Source organism: Fundulus heteroclitus, chromosome 14, assembly GCF_011125445.2.
Source record: "Fundulus heteroclitus isolate FHET01 chromosome 14, MU-UCD_Fhet_4.1, whole genome shotgun sequence".
In the NCBI taxonomy this organism is placed as follows: Eukaryota; Metazoa; Chordata; class Actinopteri; order Cyprinodontiformes; family Fundulidae; genus Fundulus; species Fundulus heteroclitus.
The window spans coordinates 12628629-12650025 of record NC_046374.1 but is presented as its reverse complement, the minus strand read 5'-3'; the positions used below and the strand labels follow the sequence as shown (position 1 = coordinate 12650025).

Here is a 21397-nt window from a genome sequence, read left to right as displayed (position 1 = left end):
TTAAATATATAATTAATTTTAGTCAAGTGTTCGGTTTGGTTTCTTGTTCATGCAAACAAACTGCCAACCCATGCTTACACTTCCTCTTTGTATCTAAAAAGGACAGATGGTAGGAAGGTTGTCATCCATCACATTTGAAAATACCTGAGGTGTGAATAAGCAGATAGACACCATGTGGAGGAGGTGAAGTAGGATGGTCTTTATATAGTTTTTTAAAGAAAGCTCTAAAAGGGAACAGAAAGTGAAGAACTTGGTCACTGAAAAATTATAAGTGAAGCCTTACTTTAAAATCCTGACCATCTTTAAAATGTACAGAAACCTTCATTTAAAATCAATAGTAGTTTTCTGAAGAAGGCTAAATCTCCCAAAATGTCCACAATTATCAGAGATGCAATGTTTGCATGCAGATATCTCTCTGTTCAGGTTTATGATTCATTATTCAACACAGTGTTTTAGAGGATAAAAGGATAAGAAAAATAAGAAAATGCATTTGCACTCAGGCACCTTCACTGTCACCCCTAATGATCGCTGTCAACTGTACTGAAAAGCCACCAAATTAAAACCCACCTTGGAGTGGTGGGCTCCGTTCTGGTGGCCTATGGCTTCAGGGATGTGTCAAGCTGATTGTGGGCCGCAGGGACTACGCCTGGCTCTGGTGGGCATCCAGAGGGATGGATGGTACCACCTGATGGGTTAGCTCAGATGGGGGCTGATGTGGGCCCTGGGCTGCCGGAGGGACTTCCTGGGTTTAGGCTGTTTGGTTGGAGATGGCAGTGTGACGAGTTAGGGGTGCTTGGTGCCCTTCATCTCACCCTGTGCCTCTTTGGCCCCCATACCTATGTATGGCAGCCCTGAGGTAACGCCTTGTGTCTGTCTGCTGGAGGCTGATGGGGTTCTCTAGAGCCAAGACCATCAGTCCTGGATGTTGTGTGTTGAAGACCAGATCTTCTACTGTTCTTGCCGTTCTAGCAACTGTGCACCTCCAGGTGACAAACTCATCCACAAACACCCACTCACCACAAGTACGCATACTTCTATAAATAGACTCATCCACAAACACACACAAACATAAAAAACAACACCATCTTCAATAAGCCAATAAAAAAACAAAATGCAAAACAGGACCAAAGCTGGGCTGATGGAGAGATGAAGACATGTTCATGACTCCTTAACTCATCCTCTGTTCCTGCTTAGTCCTTGTTGGGTTTATAGGGGGTGGGATGGATGGGTGAATAGACGGTCTGTGGGTTCTCTCAGGAGTTAACAGGCAAGTGATAGAGAATATATCTGAACAATCTAAAACTGACTCAGTAGATAGAGGTAAAGGTCAGTTCACTGGAAAGGCAATGGGTCAATGACAATATCTGTTTTCATGCAGGAAGAAATGAACGCAGACTTGAAAAAGATGTGAAGTTACAGGGAAACAGGGAAAACTGATATTCCCTTACAACTGCTTATATCCACTGAAATGGCCACAACACAAAGGAATATTGTTATATTTGTTGAAGTTTTTTTGGATATCACACATTAATGAAACAGGTTGAAATGTGCAGCGGACTGGAAATATAAACTTGTCTACCAACTGCTGCAGTCAAACCTGCTGCTGTGGTGGGAGGTTTGTGAATAAAGGAAGGAAACACACAGACTAAACTGAGAAGTATCAGACATGCTGATGTCATTTATGTGTGGTAGATGTAATTCCCTCATCTTTATAGTCAGAACAAAGCAGAAGCCTTTCTGATGAGCTGTGCAGCAGGTCTGGATGTGAGGATGGAGAACGCTCTGCTCTGCATGCTGGCCTTTTTCTGTAAGTACATAACTGGGTTTCTGTTCAGTGATCAAAATGTTTCTACATTTTGGAAACAGAGTTTATCACCTTTTGATCTGTTTCTCTGCCACCTTTAAGAGAGCAGATGTGTGTGTTTTTGTGATTAAATTTCTAACCATCTGTTTCCTTGTTGTTACTATATAAATGTTTGTTCTTTTTGATTTTACAAACCCACCTTTAGTTTTTAAAAACATAGTTTTATCTAAAGTCTGTTTATAAAAATTTATTTATTGTGATTTAGTTTCTCTGTCAGTGTGATTATATCTGATCAGCTGTTATTCTTCATTCTAGTGCTCAGCGCTCTCATCTATGATCATGCTGATGGTGAGAAGATAATTTCTTCAGATTCTTTTAATTATATGATTTAACTTTTAAATATTTTTAATACAAATGTCATATCATTTTTTTGTAAGATAATCAGATTGATTGAACAACTGCTTGCATTCATTTTAATTGGATGAAAAATATTTTAGTCCAATTTACTATAATTATATGAGACTTTTTCCATCTGATCATTTTAACAGCTCAGACTGAACCAGAAAGGAGAGCCGGCGCTGAAAAGGGTAAATACTTAGTCACACCAGTAAATGGTAAAGTCAGCAACAGTCTTGTTTAATGTCCAGTGTATGTAATAATGGCTTCCCAGTATCTTCTATTATCACTTGAAGTTACCATATTTAGAAGATGTCTAAATCTGAACCCTTAGATGAGTGGAAACATGAAGATGAACATCTCTTGTTTGTTTTTTTTTTTTGTTTTTTTTGATTTTGTTCCCTTGGATATCAAATGTACTTCTGAATCTGAATAAACAAAAAACATTTTGTTTATTCATAATAATTTAGAATAACTCATTCTTGTTCCCTTTCCCTTATACGTTTGCTTTATTCAAATATTTTGGAGCACAAATTGAAGATTCAGCATATTCAAAGAGATTTTAATGGGAAACTTCCATTACATTCAGTATAAGATGAAACATTGTTGAATAGCTTCTTAAGATAAATGCACTAAAAAGTACAATTTGTGTATTTTCCCCCAAAGATTTATAGACTGTTTTTGGGTTTAATTTTCATTCTGTGCATGTGTTACTGGGATTTATGAAGAAGTCTTGTATTCTGAGATTATAACTCTTCCTGAGTCTCTCAGTCTTGACCTGGATGCTTCTGGACCTTCTGGGTGATAATTACTCAAACCTTTTTGATTGTTCCATCGTTAGTCAGTGGATAACATGAAGAGGTTTTTTATTTTAGAGACAAGCAGAACATGTTTGGCTTAGAGAACCTCATGTTTGTAAGACCCGTGTTCTACAAGAACCAAGCTGGTTTGTTTCTGACTCCTTTAATTTGATAATGGTGGAGCTTTAGCTTCTAAAATGACGTACATCTTAACTATTGGAGAAGGATTAGGATTTTATCCGAAGTAGTTAAATGTCCTAAAATTCAGAAATAATAATTATGAACAAGAAAGTGAAACTGACCTTTCAGAGTAAATAATAGTAATAATATAATAATACATTTTATTTGTAATGTACTTTACATTTGACCTCAAATCACAAAGTGCTACAATGGCAAAGAGATAAAAACAAAACATAAAAAATTCAACATAAAAACAACAACTATGCAGAGTACACCTTTCTAAATAAGAAGGTTTTAAGCTTCTATTTTAAAACAAACACCGTCTGCGGGCCTTTGAGATGGTCTGGGAGAGCGTTCCACAGACTTGATCAGGATTCATTAATTCTGTTGGGTTCTAGTAGCTAAGGGTCAGATATATGGTAACAAAATGTTTCTCGAAACAAAATACTGAAGATTTACTTGTTTTCATGTTCGCCTCAACAGCAGATAAACCTAGAGCCTCACTGTCAGCAGAGAAACAAGTCATACCAGCAGAGGGCAGTGTAGCACTACGATGCTCTGTGTCCAGCTCTGCTGGCTGGAAGTTTGACTGGTTCAGACAGGAGTCAGTGTCTTCTCCAGCTCAGCTCATCAGAACCAATGAACCAGATGGAGTCCTCAGAGTCTCAGAGGGAGGTGTGTACAGCTGCAGAGGAGGAAGAGGAGATTCAGCTTTCTACACTGAAACCAGCACAGAGGTCACCATTCTGGAAACTGGTGGGTTTAGTTTCTGTTCATAAATGAAACAAAAAGGGATTTTTACATTTTGTACATCTTCAGTAGTTTTGTAGAAGATGCAAATTTCTTCAATTTTGATATTGAAATTATTATTTATTAATGTTAAAGCTGTATTTTATTACATGAAGTCAGGCTGCTATGAAATATATTCATCAAATTTAAAAGCTTTTAATTTAAGATGTTGTTTTATCTCTGTTATTATTTCAGTCTTAATGATATTTGTTCTTACATTAATTCACTATTTAGTTTACAATTTAATTTGAATACACCAATTTGTTGTGAAAAATTACAGCAAATAGACACATTGAATTAATATCTCAAACATCAGCAAGAGGTTTTTTGCCAACTTTGTTGTTTTATTTGGTGCTTTTTTAACCACATATTTGTTAATGTGAACAGTTTCTATTAAACCCACTTTGACCCTGCAACCCAACTGGTCTGAGATATTCAGAGGAGAGACAGTCATTTTAAGATGTGAGATCCAGGGAGGTGGAGGAGCTCAGTGGACGTATGGATGGAGCCCAACCACCAGAAACTCTCCATCATCCAGTGAATACAGGATCAACAGCGTCTCTGAGTCTGATAGTGGAGACTACAGATGTGTGGGTAGAAGAGACCATCAGATAACAGGATGGAGTGATGCCTTCAGACTGACAGTGAGATGTGAGTCAGACTTTGAAGCTTCTCTTATTGTTTTGATCAAAATATTTTTTATTGTATTTATGACCACATTCTACAGAACAGATGAAAACCTTCTGTTAGATAGGTATGCAGAAAAAAAAACAAGATGTCACTGAAGTAAATATGTAAAAACTTGGTTCAAACTTTAAGTACGAATAATTTCATTTTGAATGAAGTATGACACTTTTTATGATCAAATATATTGTTATATAGTTTTACCTGAATAAGTACTTATCGTTTTCTTTCTGCTCTAAACCCAACAGCAGATAAACCCAGAGCCTCACTGTCAGCAGATAAAACAATCTTACCAGCAGGGGGCAGTGTAGCACTGTGGTGCTCTGTGTCCAGCTTTGCTGGCTGGAAGTTTGACTGGTTCAGACAGGAGTCAGTGTCTTCTCCAGCTCAGCTCATCAGAACCAATGAACCAGATGGAGTCCTCAGAGTCTCAGAGGGAGGTGTGTACAGCTGCAGAGGAGAAAGAGGAGATCCAGCTTTCTACACTGAAACCAGCACAGAGGTCACCATTCTGGAAACTGGTGAGTTTAGTTTCTGTTCATCAATTAAACAAAAAGGGATTTTTACATTTTGTACATCTTCAGTAGTTTTGTAGACGATGCAAATTTCTTCAATTTTGATATTGAAATCATTATTTATTAATGTCAAAGTTGTATTTTATTACATGAAGTCAGGCTGCTATGAAATATATTCATCAAATTTAAAAGCTTTTAATTTAAGATGTTGTTTTATCTCTGTTATTATTTTAGTCTTAATGATATTTGCTCTTACATTAAGTCACTATTTAGTTTACAATTTCATTTGAATACACCAATTTGATGTGAAAAATTACAGCAAATAGACACATTGAATTAATATCTCAAACATCAGCAAGAGATTTTTTGCTGACTTTGTTGTTATTGTTTTGTTTGTTGCTTTTTTAACCAGATTTTTGTTAATGTGAACAGTTTCCATTAAACCCACTGTGACCCTGCAACCCAACTGGTCTGAGATATTCAGAGGAGAGACAGTCACTCTGAGATGTGAGATCCAGGGAGGTGGAGGAGCTCAGTGGACGTATGAATGGAGAACAATCTTGTTGACTTATTATAATAAACTTCACAACAGTAAAGACAGGATCACCCCAGCTGACAGCGGCAGATACAGCTGTAAAGGAACAAGAAACTATCTGTTCACACCATGGAGTGATGATCTCTCAGCAACTGTTTGTAAGTAGATCATCTATTATAGACATAAAGAGATTATTTACAATGTTTCAACAGGTCCCTTCTAAACAACAGTTTAGTTCTCCTGACAAAATTAAACAGTTTCTTTGGTCAAATACTTTAGTAACATTCATCAGTCATAAGTATTTTAAATCATATATTATCGCTGCCAAAATCATTCATTATTCAACTGCTACGGAAAAAAACTTAAATCATTTTAGCTACAATTAGCAGTAGATGTACAAATTTGTATATATCTTCAGAAAATAAAAATATTATGGTAATAGTTGCCAAAGTATGTGAATCCATAAACTGGAATAAATATAATATGCCTTGAAGTCACTGTGAACTGTAAAATATCTATTTTACGTTTTTTATTTGCAGATTATGGAGGAGTGGCAACCATCTTTCAGTCTGATTTATTAATTAGTCCCAGGCCAATTAATAACTACAGTTCTTTTGAACATTTAACCCTCAGTTTCCCTCATCCAAACTGCAAAGTAACAAAACCTCTTCTGTTTGTTGTTTTGTATCGTCCACCAGGCCCTTACACTCAGTTTTTGGATGAGTTGTCAGATATCTTATCTGATTTGGTGTTAAATACTGATAAGGTTATTATAGTGGGTGATTTTAACATCCATGTTGACACAGAATGTGATAACCTTAGTGTAGCCTTTAAAACTATCCTAGATTCAATTGGTTTTGCTCAAAATGTGCATAAACCGACGCACTCTTGGCTCCATACTTTAGACCTTGTGCTGACATATGGCATTGATTGTGAAGAATTAACAGTATTTCCTCACAACCCTGTCCTATCTGATCATTTTTTAATAACATTTGAGTTTAATCTAACTGAGTTCTCCACCCCCAAAAGAGGGTTCCATTATAGTAGATCTTTATTGGATAATGCTGTATCAAAACTTAAAGAGTCTGTCCCCTTTTTAATATCCTCCGTATTGCAGAAATGCCCTGTAGATGGCAGCAATGTTGTTTCTTTCAATTCACAAATAGATGTCTTTGTAAACGTTATGACTTCGTCATTGCGTTCTGCATTAGACAATGTAGCTCCCTTGAAAAAAAGGTGATTATTCACAGGAAGCTGCCTCCTTGGTTTAATTCAGAGCTGCGTTCCTTGAAGCACAATGTTAGGAAATTGGAAAGAAAATGGTGCTCTACACACCAAGAGGAATCCTACCTAATCTGGAGGGACAGTCTATTGTTGTATAACAAGACCCTTCGCAGAGTTAGAGCAGCATATTTTTCATCATTAATTGAGGAGAATAAGAATAATCCTAGATTTCTCTTCAGTACAGTTGCCAAACTTACCCAGAGCCACAGCTCTGTTGATCCATCCATTCCCTTAGCTCTTAGCAGTAATGATTTTATGGGATTCTTCATAAATAAAATTGATTCCATTAAAAATAAAATAATTGGCATCCTCCCACACATGATTACCTCGTCCTCAGTAAGTGAGGCAGTATTGGAGGAATCCTTAGAACCTGCGCAGTGTCTGAACTGTTTAAAAGCAGTAGAGCTTTCTGAGCTATCTAAAATTTTAGCTTCATCTAAACATTCTACCTGTATGTTAGACCCAATCCCAACCAAGTTGTTTAAGGAGGTATTCCCTCTGATCAGTGGTCCTATTTTAGACATGATTAATATATCCTTGGTAAATGGATATGTACCACAGGCTTTTAAAGTAGCTGTTATTAAACCTTTACTTAAGAAACCATCTCTTGATCAAGATGAGTTAGTAAATTACAGACCTATATCTAATCTTCTTTTCTTATCTAAAATTCTTGAGAAAGTAGTTGCTAATCAACTATGTGAACATTTACAAAGTAATGACCTACTTGAGGAGTTTCAGTCAGGCTTTAGAGCTCATCATAGCACTGAAACAGCTCTGGTGAAGGTCACTAATGACAATCTCATGGCCTCAGATAATGGACTTGTGTCTATACTTGTCCTGTTAGATATCAGTGCTGCATTTGATACAGTTGATCACAATATTCTCCTACAAAGACTTGAGCATACTGTAGGGATTAAGGGAGGAGCATTGGGCTGGTTTAAGTCTTATCTGTCGGACAGATTCCAGTTTGTTCATGTTAATAATAAATCTTCCTCAAACTCTAGGGTCACTTGTGGAGTACCACAGGGTTCAGTCCTTGGACCAATTCTATTTACTATATATATATGCTTCCGATTGGCAAAATTATCAGACAGCATGGGATTAATTTCCACTGTTATGCTGATGACACTCAGCAATATTTATCCATAAATCCTGATGAATCCAATCAGTTACTTCGACTGCAGTCATGTCTTGATGACATCAAAAGCTGGATGACTTTAAATTTCCTGCATTTAAATTCTGACAAGACAGAAGTTGTAATCTTTGGGCCAGAGTCTTCAAAAAATGAAGTTCTTAATCAATCACTCAATCTGGATGGCATTAACTTGGCCTCTGGTAATAAAGTTAAAAATTTTGTTGTTGTTTTCGACCAAGACATGTCATTTAAATCCCATATTAAACAGGTTTCCAGAGTTTCCTTTTTTCACCTCCGGAATATCGCCAAAATTAGAAACATTCTGTCCAGGGGTGATGCTGAAAAACTAGTCCATGCATTTGTTACTTCAAGGCTGGACTATTGTAATTCTTTACTATCAGGAAGTCCACAAAATGCAGTTCAAAGCCTTCAGCTGATCCAAAATGCTGCGGCAAGAGTTCTGATGAAAATCAACAAGAGGGATCATATTTCTCCAATTTTAGCTTCCCTTCATTGGCTTCCTGTTAAATCAAGAATAGAATTTAAAATTCTCCTTCTAACGTATAAAGCCCTTAATAATCAAGCTCCATCATATATCAGAGCTCTGATTACCCCGTATGTTCCTAACAGAGCACTTCGCTCTCAGACTGCAGGTCTGCTGGTGGTTACTAGAGTCTCTAAAAGTAGAATGGGAGGCAGATCCTTTAGCTATCAGGCTCCTCTCCTGTGGAACCAACTCCCAGTTTTGGTCCGTGAGGCAGACACCCTATCTATTTTTAAGACTAATCTTAAAACTTTCCTTTTTGACAAAGCTTATAGTTAGAGTGGCTCATGTTACCCTGAGCTATCTCTATAGTTGTGCTGTGATAGGCCTAGGCTGCTGGAGGACATCAGGGTCTAATTTTCTCACTCTACTGATTTCTACTGTTCTTCAGTCTACTGTTCTCCAGTTTTGCATTGTATTACATTGAAATGACTGTCGTCCTTTCAGCTTTTAACTTTTTGCTCTCTCTTTTTCTTCATAGTAGGTACACCTGGTCTGGCGTTCTGTTAACTGTGACATCATCCAGAGAAGACGGCTCACCCGCTACTACCATTTAATGTAGAACAGATTACTAGATCAATGTGTGCTTCTGTGCTTTTTTGTATCTCTTGTTGTGTCTCTGTTCTGTCTTCTGTAACCCCAGTCGGTCGAGGCAGATGACCGTTCATACTGAGCCCGGTTCTGCCGGAGGTTTTCCTTCCCGTTAATGGGGAGTTTTTCTTCCCACTGTCACTTCATGCTTGCTCAGTATGAGGGATTGCAGCAAAGCCATGTACAATGCAGACGACTCTCCCTGTGGCTCTACGGTTCCCCAGGAGTGAATGCTGCTTGTCGGGACTTTGATGCAATCTACTGGTTTCCTTATATAGGACATTTTTGACCAATCTGTATAATCTGACCCAATCTGTATAATATGATTGAATTTGATTTTGTAAAGTGCCTTGAGATGACATGTTTCATGATTTGGCGCTATATAAATAAAATTGAATTGAATTGAATTGAATTGAATAAAAGAAAATAGTTTGATCAACAAAGGGTTGATTGTAAAATGTGGCCTTAATTCGTTAGATTTCCATATTTCTGATTGACTGTAGTAGCTGAAGATAAGATTTATGGTAACAAAGTGATTATTTCATCAATATTCTAAAGATTTACTTGTTTTTCTGTTTGCCTCAACAGCAGATGCACCTAGAGCCCGACTCTCAGCAGAGACTACAGTCATACCAGCAGGGGGCAGTGTAGCACTGAACTGCTCTGTGTCCAGCTCTGCTGGCTGGAAGTTTGATTGGTTCAGACAGGAGTCAGTGTCTTCTCCAGCTCAGCTCATCAGAACCAATGAACCAGATGGAGTCCTCAGAGTCTCAGAGGGAGGTGTGTACAGCTGCAGAGGAGGAAGAGGAGATCCAGCTTTCTACACTGAAACCAGCACAGAGGTCACCATTCAGAAAACTGGTGAGTTTTGGTCTTTATTCTAGAATAAGAAAATCAGACAATAATAAATGTTTCCTTAATAGTAATGACTTAGATCAGGGATGGGCAACTTCAATGATAAAGAGGGCCACATTTTTTTCAGCACGTCCATTGGAGGGCCACATGACCACACACTTCAAATAATTGGATATGAAAGAGGCTACAAATTATTCTCAATAAGAACAAATTTTAGATGAATTTATATCTGTATGTGTAATGTTCTGTTTTGGGTTATTATTTGGTTAGTGTTATTTTCCTGCCTCTTGGGTTATTTGTGTTCTAGGTTCGTGAGTCCTGTTTAGCCGGTTCATTATTTTATCTGTTTTCTGTATTAGTTCTGCGCTTTGTTCTCATTGTTGTCCTTGGACTCTGGGTTTTTCCCCCCAGCTCCTGTCAGTTCTGTATTGCTTCCACCTCTGGTTAATTAGTTTCAATTCCGCTCACCTGTTATCCGTCTATTTAAGCCTCACTCCCTCCTCAGTTAGTTGTCCGGTCGTCACATTCACATGCCCTGTTCCTCCTCGTCTGCACTCTGCCTCGGTAAGAGCCCTGACACCTTGAGTCTGTTTTTGATCAACCTGTTTCTGGTTATCCTGCCCAGTTTGTTCGCCTGTTCCCGTCAGTTGTTTTTGGATGTCTGACTTTTTTGGATCCTTTTTCTGTTCATCATTCCCTCAATAAATCCCTTTAAATGAATTTCTGTTTCGGATGATTATCGGGTTCAGTCCCACACCTTTCATTACAGAACGACCCGACCCGTTTTCATGAACCCGTCTCCGAATCAGTTTTTCTTTTTTGGAGCAACTGTGCCCTACTCACCGACTCACGGCATGCACTCACCGGATTTCTCCCTGGAGGCGGAGGAGGAATCCATGCCAGGATCCTCTTTTGATGGAACTAGGTTGGCGATCTGTCCCCCCGGAGTCGGTCCCAGACGTCACCTCCCTGGCAGCAACACTTTTTTTTGGAGGTCAACGCGGAGGTGGTGCAGTAGCTTCGTCCTGATCTTTTCCTGGAGCCGACCCATATCCTTTTCCTAACACGGAAGCACAGGGATCTTCGCGGGACCCGGCGGCTCCATTCCGTCAGAAGAGATCAGCATCCCCGCTTTGTCTGCGGTCCGGCCGCCGGAGGAGAAAACGACGGCTTGTCTGTAACTCCTTCAACGGTCCTGAGCAGCGGAGTAACGAGCCGATCCAGCCACATTCGGCTGCTGAGTCTCCGTCTCTTCCGGCAGTCTCCATGGCCCCTACTGCCACTTCCTGTCCGGCGGTTCGGCTTCCTCCACCTTTCGGCCCTGAGACGTCTGTAGCTCCTCCTAGTGGCGCTCCAGATGCCAGCCATAATTCTTTGGAGGATAAACTGAGGGCTTACGCCCCCATAATAAAACGCCTCAGAGAAGCCCTTTTCAGCCACTATTCAGCGGAGCTGGAGGTCAAATTAAAGGAGGTGGAGGGAGATTATAGAACTGCCCTCCGGACATTCTACAGCCGACCCACACCTGCTCCCAAGGGTCCGGTCGACGCCTCCGATCTGAAATATGTCCCCGAGGGTCCGGCGGACGCCTCGGTCCCTGAACCTGTCCCCCAGGGCCAAGACGGGGCCCTGGAGGGTCCGCCTCTGCCCAAGTCTCCAGAGGGGGCCCTGGAGGGTCCGCCTCTGCCCAAGTCTCCAGAGGGGGCCCTGGAGGGTCCGCCCCTGCCCAAGTCTCCAGAGGGGGCCCCGGAGGGTCCGCCTCAGCCCAAGTCTCCAGAGGGGGCCCTGGTGAGTCCGCCTCAGCCCAAGTCTCCAGAGGGGGCCCTGGTGAGTCCGCCTCAGCCCAAGTCTCCAGAGGGGGCCCTGGTGAGTCCGCCTCAGCCCAAGTCTCCAGAGAGAGCCCTGGAGAGTCTGCCTCTGCTCGAATCCTGTGAGGGGGTCCTGGAGGGCCCGCCCTCAAGCTTTAAAGCCCAGCCTCCAGTGCCGGCTCCCCGCAGCTTTAAAGCACCGTCGCCTGCAGCCTGTAGCCCGGCTTCCCCTCTAGCAGCCTGTAGCCAGGCCCTCCCTTCAGCCGCCTGTAGCCAGGCCCTCCCTTCAACCGCCTGTAGCCAGGCCCTCCCTTCAGCCGCCTGTAGCCAGGTCCCTTTAGCAGCCTGTAGTCCGTCGCCGTTGTCAGTCCTTGGCCCGCCGCCCTCCCTAGCCTTTAGTCCGGCACCAGGTTCTGCTCTCTTCCTCTCTAGGGTCCGCCGACAGTCTCAGAGGGCGCTGGTCCGCCGACGGCCTCCTGACGTCCTGTCTCGCCGGAGCCGTCGCCCGGGACGCCCGCCAGAGAACCTGACACGCCGGGGCCGTCGCCCAGGACGCCCGCCGGAGAACCTGACACGCCGGGGCCGTCGCCCGGGACGCCCACCAGACTCTTGTTTTTTGACTTGCGCCCAGTCTGGGTTGCTTTTGGTTACTTTTGTTGTGTTTGGACTATGGCCCGCCATCCAGGACCTCCCTCCTCTCACCCGGTCTGGGTTGTTATTATTTTACTTGGACTCTTGGTACGTGTTTGAAGGACGTCTAGAATCCGTCCTTGAGGGAGGGGCTCTGTAATGTTCTGTTTTGGGTTATTATTTGGTTAGTGTTGTTTTCCTGCCTCTTGGGTAATTTTGTTCTAGGTTCGTGAGTCCTGTTTAGCCGGTTCATTATTTTGTTATCTGTTTTCTGTATTAGTTCTGCGCTTTGTTCTCATTGTTGTCCTTGGACTCTGGGTTTTTTCCCCCCCGCTCCTGTCAGTTCTGTATTGCTTCCACCTCTGGTTAATTAGTTTCAATTCCGCTCACCTGTTATCCGTCTATTTAAGCCTCACTCCCTCCTCAGTTAGTTGTCGGGTCGTCACATTCACATGCCCTGTTCCTCCTCGTCTGCACTCTGCCTCGGTAAGAGCCCTGACACCCTGAGTCTGTTTTTGATTAACCTGTTTCTGTATATCCTGCCCAGTTTGTTCGCCTGTTCCCGTCAGTTGTTTTTGGATGTCTGCCTTTTTTGGATCCTTTTTCTGTTCATCATTCCCTCAATAAATCCCTTTAAATGAATTTCTGTTTCGGATGATTATCGGGTTCAGTCCCACACCTTTCATTACAGTATGTTTACTGCACCAACATATAACTATTTTTTGCATATAAATGCATTTTAATATGTCCTTAAGCAAAAGACAAACTGTTTGCTGTAAAATAAATTGCAAAAAAGGAATTTAAACTCCTCCATATCAATGCATTCAGGAGCATGGGACATTTCAAATTTACAAGGAAAGAGGCATAAAACGGAACAGAACTTAATTTAAACAATAATGTGTCTATCCAGAAACAGTGAGGGCTTTCTTACAATACTGAATGCTCTATAATTGTATTTCTGATTATGCACATCTGTTAGCTTTTCTATTCTGAAAAATCTAATGTCCCATGCTCCTGAATGCACCATAGCTTTCTGACGCTTGCGAATGCATCACACTGGTCTGTTAACGCGGTGCTGTGTAGATGCACATTTGATCTTCCGCTTCTTCTCACGGTTTATTGTTGTGTGTGTATGACAAGAGACCACAACAAATAAATCAGCCATACCTCTAGGGAACCCAAAAACCTTTGCGAGGGAACGCAAAAAAAAATAAATTCCCTATGTCTGTTCTTCTTCCCATTTTGTCTGAAAAATGTGACTTTCTCAGTCAAGTTTTCCCTTTATACCACTGCTAGTGGCCATGGCTCTTGACTTTCTTCCTCGCTGTTGCAAACCGGCCCATGCCTGCTATTGTTTGGGTACGGCACGCCCTCTATCGGTCAAAAGTATAATTAAATTATTATTTTTTTATATTATTATTAAATCATCATTGATCTATTCGTGGGTCGCACTGAGTGATGACGAGGGTCGTGTGCGGCCCCTGGGCCGCCAGTGGCCCATTCCTGACTTAGATATATAGAGATACATGTTTATATCAGAATTTTGTTGGTAAGGGAATTGGTATTTTTTACAATATTACTCTATAAAGATCAATCATGTCCTACTGATTATTGCAAACATAGAGTTCCACAGTGACATCTGGTGACACTGGCCCCAAATGCAGAGACAGCACAGCTCTGCAGATTATTGTCTGTGTTTTTAAGTTTAAAATCACATTTATCTGCAGCGAGTGAATGATGTCATAATGTCTGCAGATGAATATCACTGATTCCTTTTTAATGTTTCTTATTTCCTGTAGCCATGTCCAGACCTTTCAGCGCTGTTGTGCCGTTGATCATTGGACCAATTGTTGGAATCGTTCTCATCATTCTCCTGCTCTTGTTTTGTTTTGTCAAAGGTGAGACTGTTTTCTGCTTACGCTGAATCAGATTGTTAATTTAAAAACTTCAAATACAGACATTGATTGTTTTGTTGTGACACAAAGGATGCAATCCTTTGCTGTATGTCTGTCACCTCTTCCGTCCCCCTGTCACAGCTACACCCCCCTCCCCAAAAAAATGTATACACAAAACGAGTAACATTCCTTTCTAGTTAGAATAATTTTATTTTTATCCTTTCATTCACTGTACATAATGCTAATAAGATAAGATAAGATAGTCTTTATTGATCTCACAATGGAGAAATTCACTCGTCACATCGGCTCATACAAGAAGGTGCAGAGTAGGGAAGGTGCATTCAGTTATATACAGTGAATCTTCATATATACAATGGATCAAAAAGAATACCAAAAAATACAAAAAAAGGAAATGGGAATGGGCATATGGTGTCTTATTTACATTCATAGTGGTCTATATATATATAAACATATATATATATATATATATATATATATATATATATCCTTAAATATATACATACATCTATGCGCCTACATACATACGTACCTACGTGTATGTGCATATACATTGTATACATTTGTACATACATACATACATGTGTACTGACATATGTTCAGGTGTTGGTAGCAGCAGAAGTTACTACATCAGGATTATTGCACGGGTTGTGGCCTAGTGTATTACTTAGATTATTGCACATTAGTTATTGCAAATTCCTTTTTCAGTTATGGTCACAGTTATGGTTACAGTTATAGTGCAGCATTGTAAAATCTGATAGCAGCAGGAATGAATGACCTGCGGTAATGCTCCTTTTTACAGACAGGATGTCTAAGTCTTGCACTAAAGGAGCTGCTCAGCTCCTCTACAGTCTGGTGCAGGGGGTGGAAGGTGTTGTCCATGATGGATGTGAACTTGGACAGCACCCTCCTCTCCGCTACTTCCTCCACAGAGTCCAGAGTACAGCCCAGGACAGCAGTGGCCTTCCTCACCAGCTTGTTTAGTCTCTTTCTGTCCCGCTCTGCACTGCCAGGAGCCCAGCAGACGACAGCGTAGAGGAGGGCTGAGGCCACCACAGAGTCATAGAAAGTTTTTAGCAGAGGCCTGCTCACTCCAAAGGACCTCAGCCTCCTCAGGAGGTGGAGCCGGCTCTGGCCCTTCTTATACAGAGCATCTGTGTTATGAGTCCAGTCCAGTTTATTGTTGATGTGAACACCCAGGTATTTGAAACTCTCCACGGTTTCTATGTCCTGCCCCTGGATGTTCACAGGTGAGTGAGGTGGGTGTCTTCTACTAAAGTCGATCACCATCTCCTTGGTCTTACTGGTGTTTAAGCACAGATGGTTTTTCTCACACCAGTCCACAAAGTCCATGATGACCGACCGGTACTCCAGCTCGTTCCCCTCAGACACACAGCCCACAATGGCCGAGTCATCAGAGAACTTCTGAAGGTGGCAGCTGTCCGTGTTGTAGGTGAAGTCCAAGGTGTAAAGGGTGAAGAGAAACGGAGACAGAATGGTGCCCTGGGGGGCCCCGGTGCTGCAGAGTGCCACCTCTGACTGACAGCTGTGCAGCCGCACGAACTGAGGGCGGTTAGTGAGGTAGTCGATGGTCCAGTCAGCTAGATGTTTGTCCACCCCAGCGTCCTCCAGCTTCCCCCTCAGCAGCACCGGTCTGATGGCGTTGAAAGCGCGCTGGAGAAGTCAAAGAACATGACTCTCACAGCGCTCCCGGTGGTCTCCAGGTTGGTGAGCACCCGCTGCAGCAGGTAGATGATGGCATCCTCTACTCCGATTTTGGGCTGGTAGGCAAACTGCAGCGGGTCCAGGGTGGGGCTGACCATGGTGCGCAGGTGTGCTAGGATGAGGCGCTCCATGATCTTCATCAGGTGGGAGGTCAGAGTAACTGGTCTGAAGTGGGCCTGTTCCCTGGCGTTGTAACGTTTCTGGCACTGGAGCTGCTGATTGCAATCAGCACACCTGTGTCTGTCTCCACCCTGGCTGCTTAAAAGCTCTGCTCCTCGCAGCCTCCAGTGCCAGAACGTCTCTAGCCATACGGTGAGCGCTTCCAGCCTTTTTGAATTCCTGTCTGCCTGTCTGCCTCTCGACCTGTTCTGCCTCTGTTTTTTGGAAACCTGCCTGCCCCTTTGGATTTGTCTGCCTGCCTGGGTCCTGTCTGTCAGCCTCAGAGAACTGGACTGCCTCACCGTGTTTCTGACCCCAGCCTGTCCGTGAGTAAAACGAGTTCGCCTGCCCCCTGTCCGTCTGTGCCTTCTGGATTGACCTGGACCTGGACCTGGACGATTTGTTGGATTCTCCCTTGGAAACCGCTGCCTGAGCTAAACGGATTTTCCCCTGACAAAGACCTGGACCGGACCTGGACAAAGAGCCCTGGATAACCCCCTCTCAGACGCCTTCGTCATAAGGAGTCAGAGTTCTGCCCTCAGCACGTCCAGGTTAGTGACCTCACTTCTCTCTAACCAACCTGTTAATATCTGCTGGTCACTAACCTGCGACTCTGCCTTCAGGAGCGGCCAGTCGCAGAGTGCGAGCCGAACCAGGGGACCGCGCCGCCAGCGTCAAAATAAAGACTGATATTATTTTTGTACTCACTTGTTTTCGGGTATTTCTTGGGTCCTCCTAAATTCATCACAGGCGTGCGGTGTTTTGGGAACCGGTACCACACAGGAGGTCTTCCACAGGGTGGGCACCACCCCCAGGCTGAGGCTCAGGTTGTAGATGTAGCTGAAGACCTCACAGAGCTCATCTGCACAGGTCCTCAGCAGCCTGGGGGGGGGTGCCGTCCGGTCCTGAGGCTTTCCTCTGTTCCTCTGATTAGCCAATCGCATGATTAGCTAATCTATATGAGTCAGTTAGCTCTGGTGAAAAAAATGGTAGAGTATATCTTTTCAAGCTAGGTCATTTACAAACAAGTGAATAAAATATAAACAAAAAAATGACTTGGGTAGTTTTATCCTTCAGGACTGTGTTGGTGATGATTTAATTATCTCTTCAGGAAGACATTGTGGACCAGGGGAGGGCGCTGTTTACTTTGAGGTGAAAGCAGGAGCTGCAGGTACAGTCTGTCTTTGTAGGGAATGTTTCCCCATGTCATCATTAGACTGCATGTTATTAGAGGTGGACATGGAGGTCAAATCATCATCTGCCTTAGTTCAGCAGAATCTGGTGGACCGAGGACCTTTAGTTTGTCTGATCAATAAAATATGGTTGAAAATGTGGTTTTTTGCAGCAGCTAAAGATTAGTGATTTCCTTTTAGACATAAAATAACACTGTAAGAGACCTGGGACCCAATTACTTGATTAGTATAATTGAATACAAACATTATTAGTAAATCAATTACACTGGATTATAATAAACACAAGCATATCAAAAACAAGATTATAATGGTAATACGCTTCTACAGTTATCAATGTGAGTAATATCTCTGAGAATCCCAGACTTGTTGGTTTATTGATCCTAAATTTTAGAACCATTGTTATAAAGTGTAATGTTGATTGAAATATAAGATTATTTAGTTTCTGATGCAGGAGTGAAGGAAAAACAACATCTTACATCCCTTCTGTTTCCTTCTCATCTGTCTGGATGTCCCGTAATCCATCAGGTCTATATATGCAAGAATTAAAATTGAACAAAATAATATGTCCTGAGATCTGTTTTCTGTTTCCAGAATTCATTCCAATGTATGCTGAGATCGACCCCAAAGAGGAGGCCAAGAAAAGATATAAAGGTAAAGTCAGCATTTTTGTGCATGTTTTTAACACATTTACAGAAATACATGTCACGATATTTAAAATTATACTTGCTTTAATTGTATTAATTTGACACATAGTATAAATATTCATTGACAGGAAAGTCGAGTCCTGCAGCGGCAGATGCAGCAGTTTATTCTGAAATTGCATTGGTACCAGCTCTGCGGGACCATGCTGCCATGTAGGCTTTTCGCTCTGAGGGTTTATCTATAGCGAGTTAAAGGGGAAGTCCGGTCAACAAGGAAAAATCAGGGTATCATTAGCTATAACTAAAACTAATACGTTTGTGGTTATTTAATGAACTTATCTTTAACCAATAAGAAAATAAAAACATAAATTGTCGTCTGAATCACTGTGTATGGGGGCTGACATTACTGCCCATATTTGGGCAGTAAGGGGCGTTTGACATCACATCCTGGGGCGTGGAAAAGCGGAAGCGGCGACAGCATTTCTCTCCGCTTTCCATGCAAAGTCAATAGGAGCCGTTCTACTCAGCTGCGATCATCAATCATTTTTTCGGATTTCCAGAGGACTTCACCGCTGACATTCCCAAGAGTTTTTGCTGAAGCAACAATGCCCACGTGCATGGCCATCGGATGTTCCAACACAACTGGTAAAAGTAGAAAAAAACATTGCTTATTTCAACTTCCCGATTCATGAGCCACCGGGCTCGTTGCTGGATTGCCAACATGAACAGAGCGGATTTGCCATCTAACTCCTGGCCAGAGAGAAAACACGTCATATGCAGCAACCATTTTGAAGAAGAATGTTTTGAACATGACATGAGAGCGAGGATATTCGGTAAGTTATTTTTTATTTTAGAATTTTTTATTTAGAATTTGCGGGGATGGTCACCGAGCAGAGGGGCGGAGGGATACCACATGTGATGTGGTATCCCTCCGCCCCAGCATGTGCTGGAACGCTCTTATATTTTAATATTTATACAATAATGACCACCTGCCCTATTTACTAGAGGGAAAATGTATAACTTAAGTCACTTCAGCGCGATCTCTCCTCCGCTGTGTGTGTGGTTGTGTGCGCTCCGCTGCAGCGCCGGTGTGCTGCGGCGGAGCGCGCGCACACACACACACACACACACACACACACGCGTGTATACATATATACTGTAGGACCCGACTGAGTTTGCACTGGAAATAGGTACGCTGGATTCCGTCAAAAGTCCGGTTTCTGTCAAGAAACTCTTCTAAAAAAAATCCATATCGCTATCAGATGATGATAGCTCCACGGAACTATCATCACTGTCACTTAGTACTTCATCACTCTCTGCTTCGTACAGAGCACCAGTCGTCGCCATGTTGGAAAATAGTGCGCCGTGATAAACAGAGCGTTGAAACTTGCTCAACTGCGGGTCCGCCGAGTGACGACAAAAAATGGGAGGTGACAGTACTATTCTTGACCAAGATGGATTCCTCCACATAAACATGATTAAATGAAAATTATTCATAATTAAAAAAACGTATAATTTTTTGCACAGTATGTAGTAGTTTTATATTTAAAGTACTTTCAGCAGTTTGAATTCTGATTTTGACCGGACTTCTCCTTTAAAACAGAATAACATCTTTAATTGACAACATGTTTAACTTTCTTATATATAAAAAATAAGTGAATCTGTACTGGAAATTCAAAGAGCAATTTTCTGTCATCAAAACGTTTTGTTTTCTTTACACTTTTGTATGAATATTATAATGGCAATTTCATGAAAAATCACATTTATTTTTCAGCACAAAATGTACACTCCACGTCTGTTTATTGTGTTCTAGAAGGTTGTAACAATTGAATAAAGTAACTGAATCCAATTTGAGCCTGATTTATTTAGTTATTTTTATGTTATCCCCTTACTGCCTGAATTTAATTACAGTTATATTTAATTTAATACATTTTTATTTATATAGCGGCAATTCAACATACAGTATGTAATCTCAAGGCACTTTACAGAGTCATTCAATCAAATAATACAGACACATTGGTCAAAAAGTATTAAAAATAAAATGTGCTTTTGTTGTCAAGCAGGTACTAAATTAGGTAAAAATAGCTAATGTGGATGTTGCACATACAATCGATATAAGATTTAGGCAATATGGCAATTTGGCATTCGGCATCATGGGGACAATAGTAATGAAACATATTTACAGTCTCAGGTATGCAGATTATCTTATTAATGTTGCTTGGAAATACTTTATGTCTCTTTAGTATCATTGCTTTTCTGTTATTACAGTATTTTCAATTACAGCTACAAAATCACAACCAGAATGTGGGGGTTGGAACTCTTTTATGTCAACTTAAATTATACCTTTAAAATCAAATGGATAAAACAATTTTTGGCAATGCTGGAATCTTTATGGAATTATATCCCTGTGATTGTTGGTGTGTGTGGAATCTGCATGAAGAGTCACCTTGGCTAACCTTACCCTGGCCAAATGAATTTCGCTCCACCTAGCTCCACTCATCCATCTGGAACAGATCCATAGAAATGGCGTTTCAGACGGCTGGGCCTTATCAAAAATCCATGCATATGATTGGATAAGCCACTTGTCTGTTATCTTCATCAACGTGCTATTTCAACCACTAACACCGAAGCCAACCTGTGACGCTGATGAGAGCGACGCAGGAAAAAACAAAACTTGCCAAATCTGGTTGGGAGAAAGGCGAAAACATGGTTTCCACCAACAAAAGCCTTCAGAGCCGTTCTCTGATGTTCTTTTGATGAAACAATATTAGGTAGATTGGACAACACGGAAGAAATAGCAGCATCAATGTTAACGCTTGCTTCCTCGATGCGAGCCGCCATTGCTATCCAAACAGTCTCACGGTTGCTTCTCCACTACGTCACATCTATGAAACTCCAGCCTTGCGTCCTGATTGGCTGGACAATAAAATTGGTTGGAGAAATCACTCTCTATGGAAGAGGTCCCAGATGGATGTGAGTGAAGCTAGGCGGAGCTAAGCAGAACGAAATTCATCTGGCTTGTCAGGTTACACCTTGGCTGCATCAGGATCAGAAGCGGTTTCAGGCAAATTAATGACAAGGCTGTAGATGTGGTTAAATGGTTTGTTGGCTGGTTATAAACTGAACTGAATTGTCTCCTGTCTAAAAATTATAAAACATAAATATGCAAAACACGGGATCTATTTGTGTTGTTGACTTTACAGTAGAATATGCTTC

The 21397-nt window shown here is 41.6% G+C and overlaps 1 protein-coding gene and 1 long non-coding RNA gene across 2 annotated transcripts in view; both read left to right on the top strand.

Moving 5' to 3' along the window:
- Positions 1 to 1751: 1751 nt before the first annotated feature.
- LOC118565919 (Fc receptor-like protein 5) overlaps positions 1752 to 21397 on the top strand; it is a 69311-nt gene continuing 49665 nt past the window's right edge. Inside the window, exon 1 of the mRNA XM_036147002.1 lies at positions 1752 to 1807. Within this exon, the coding sequence (XP_036002895.1) occupies positions 1771 to 1807 (37 nt within the window). The 5' untranslated portion in view covers positions 1752 to 1770. The remainder of the gene's footprint in view (positions 1808 to 21397) is intronic.
- LOC110368398 lies at positions 14350 to 18192 on the top strand. Its single transcript, XR_002428053.2, has 3 exons — positions 14350 to 14448; positions 17459 to 17518; positions 18132 to 18192. It is a non-coding gene; the product is annotated as an uncharacterized LOC110368398 (long non-coding RNA).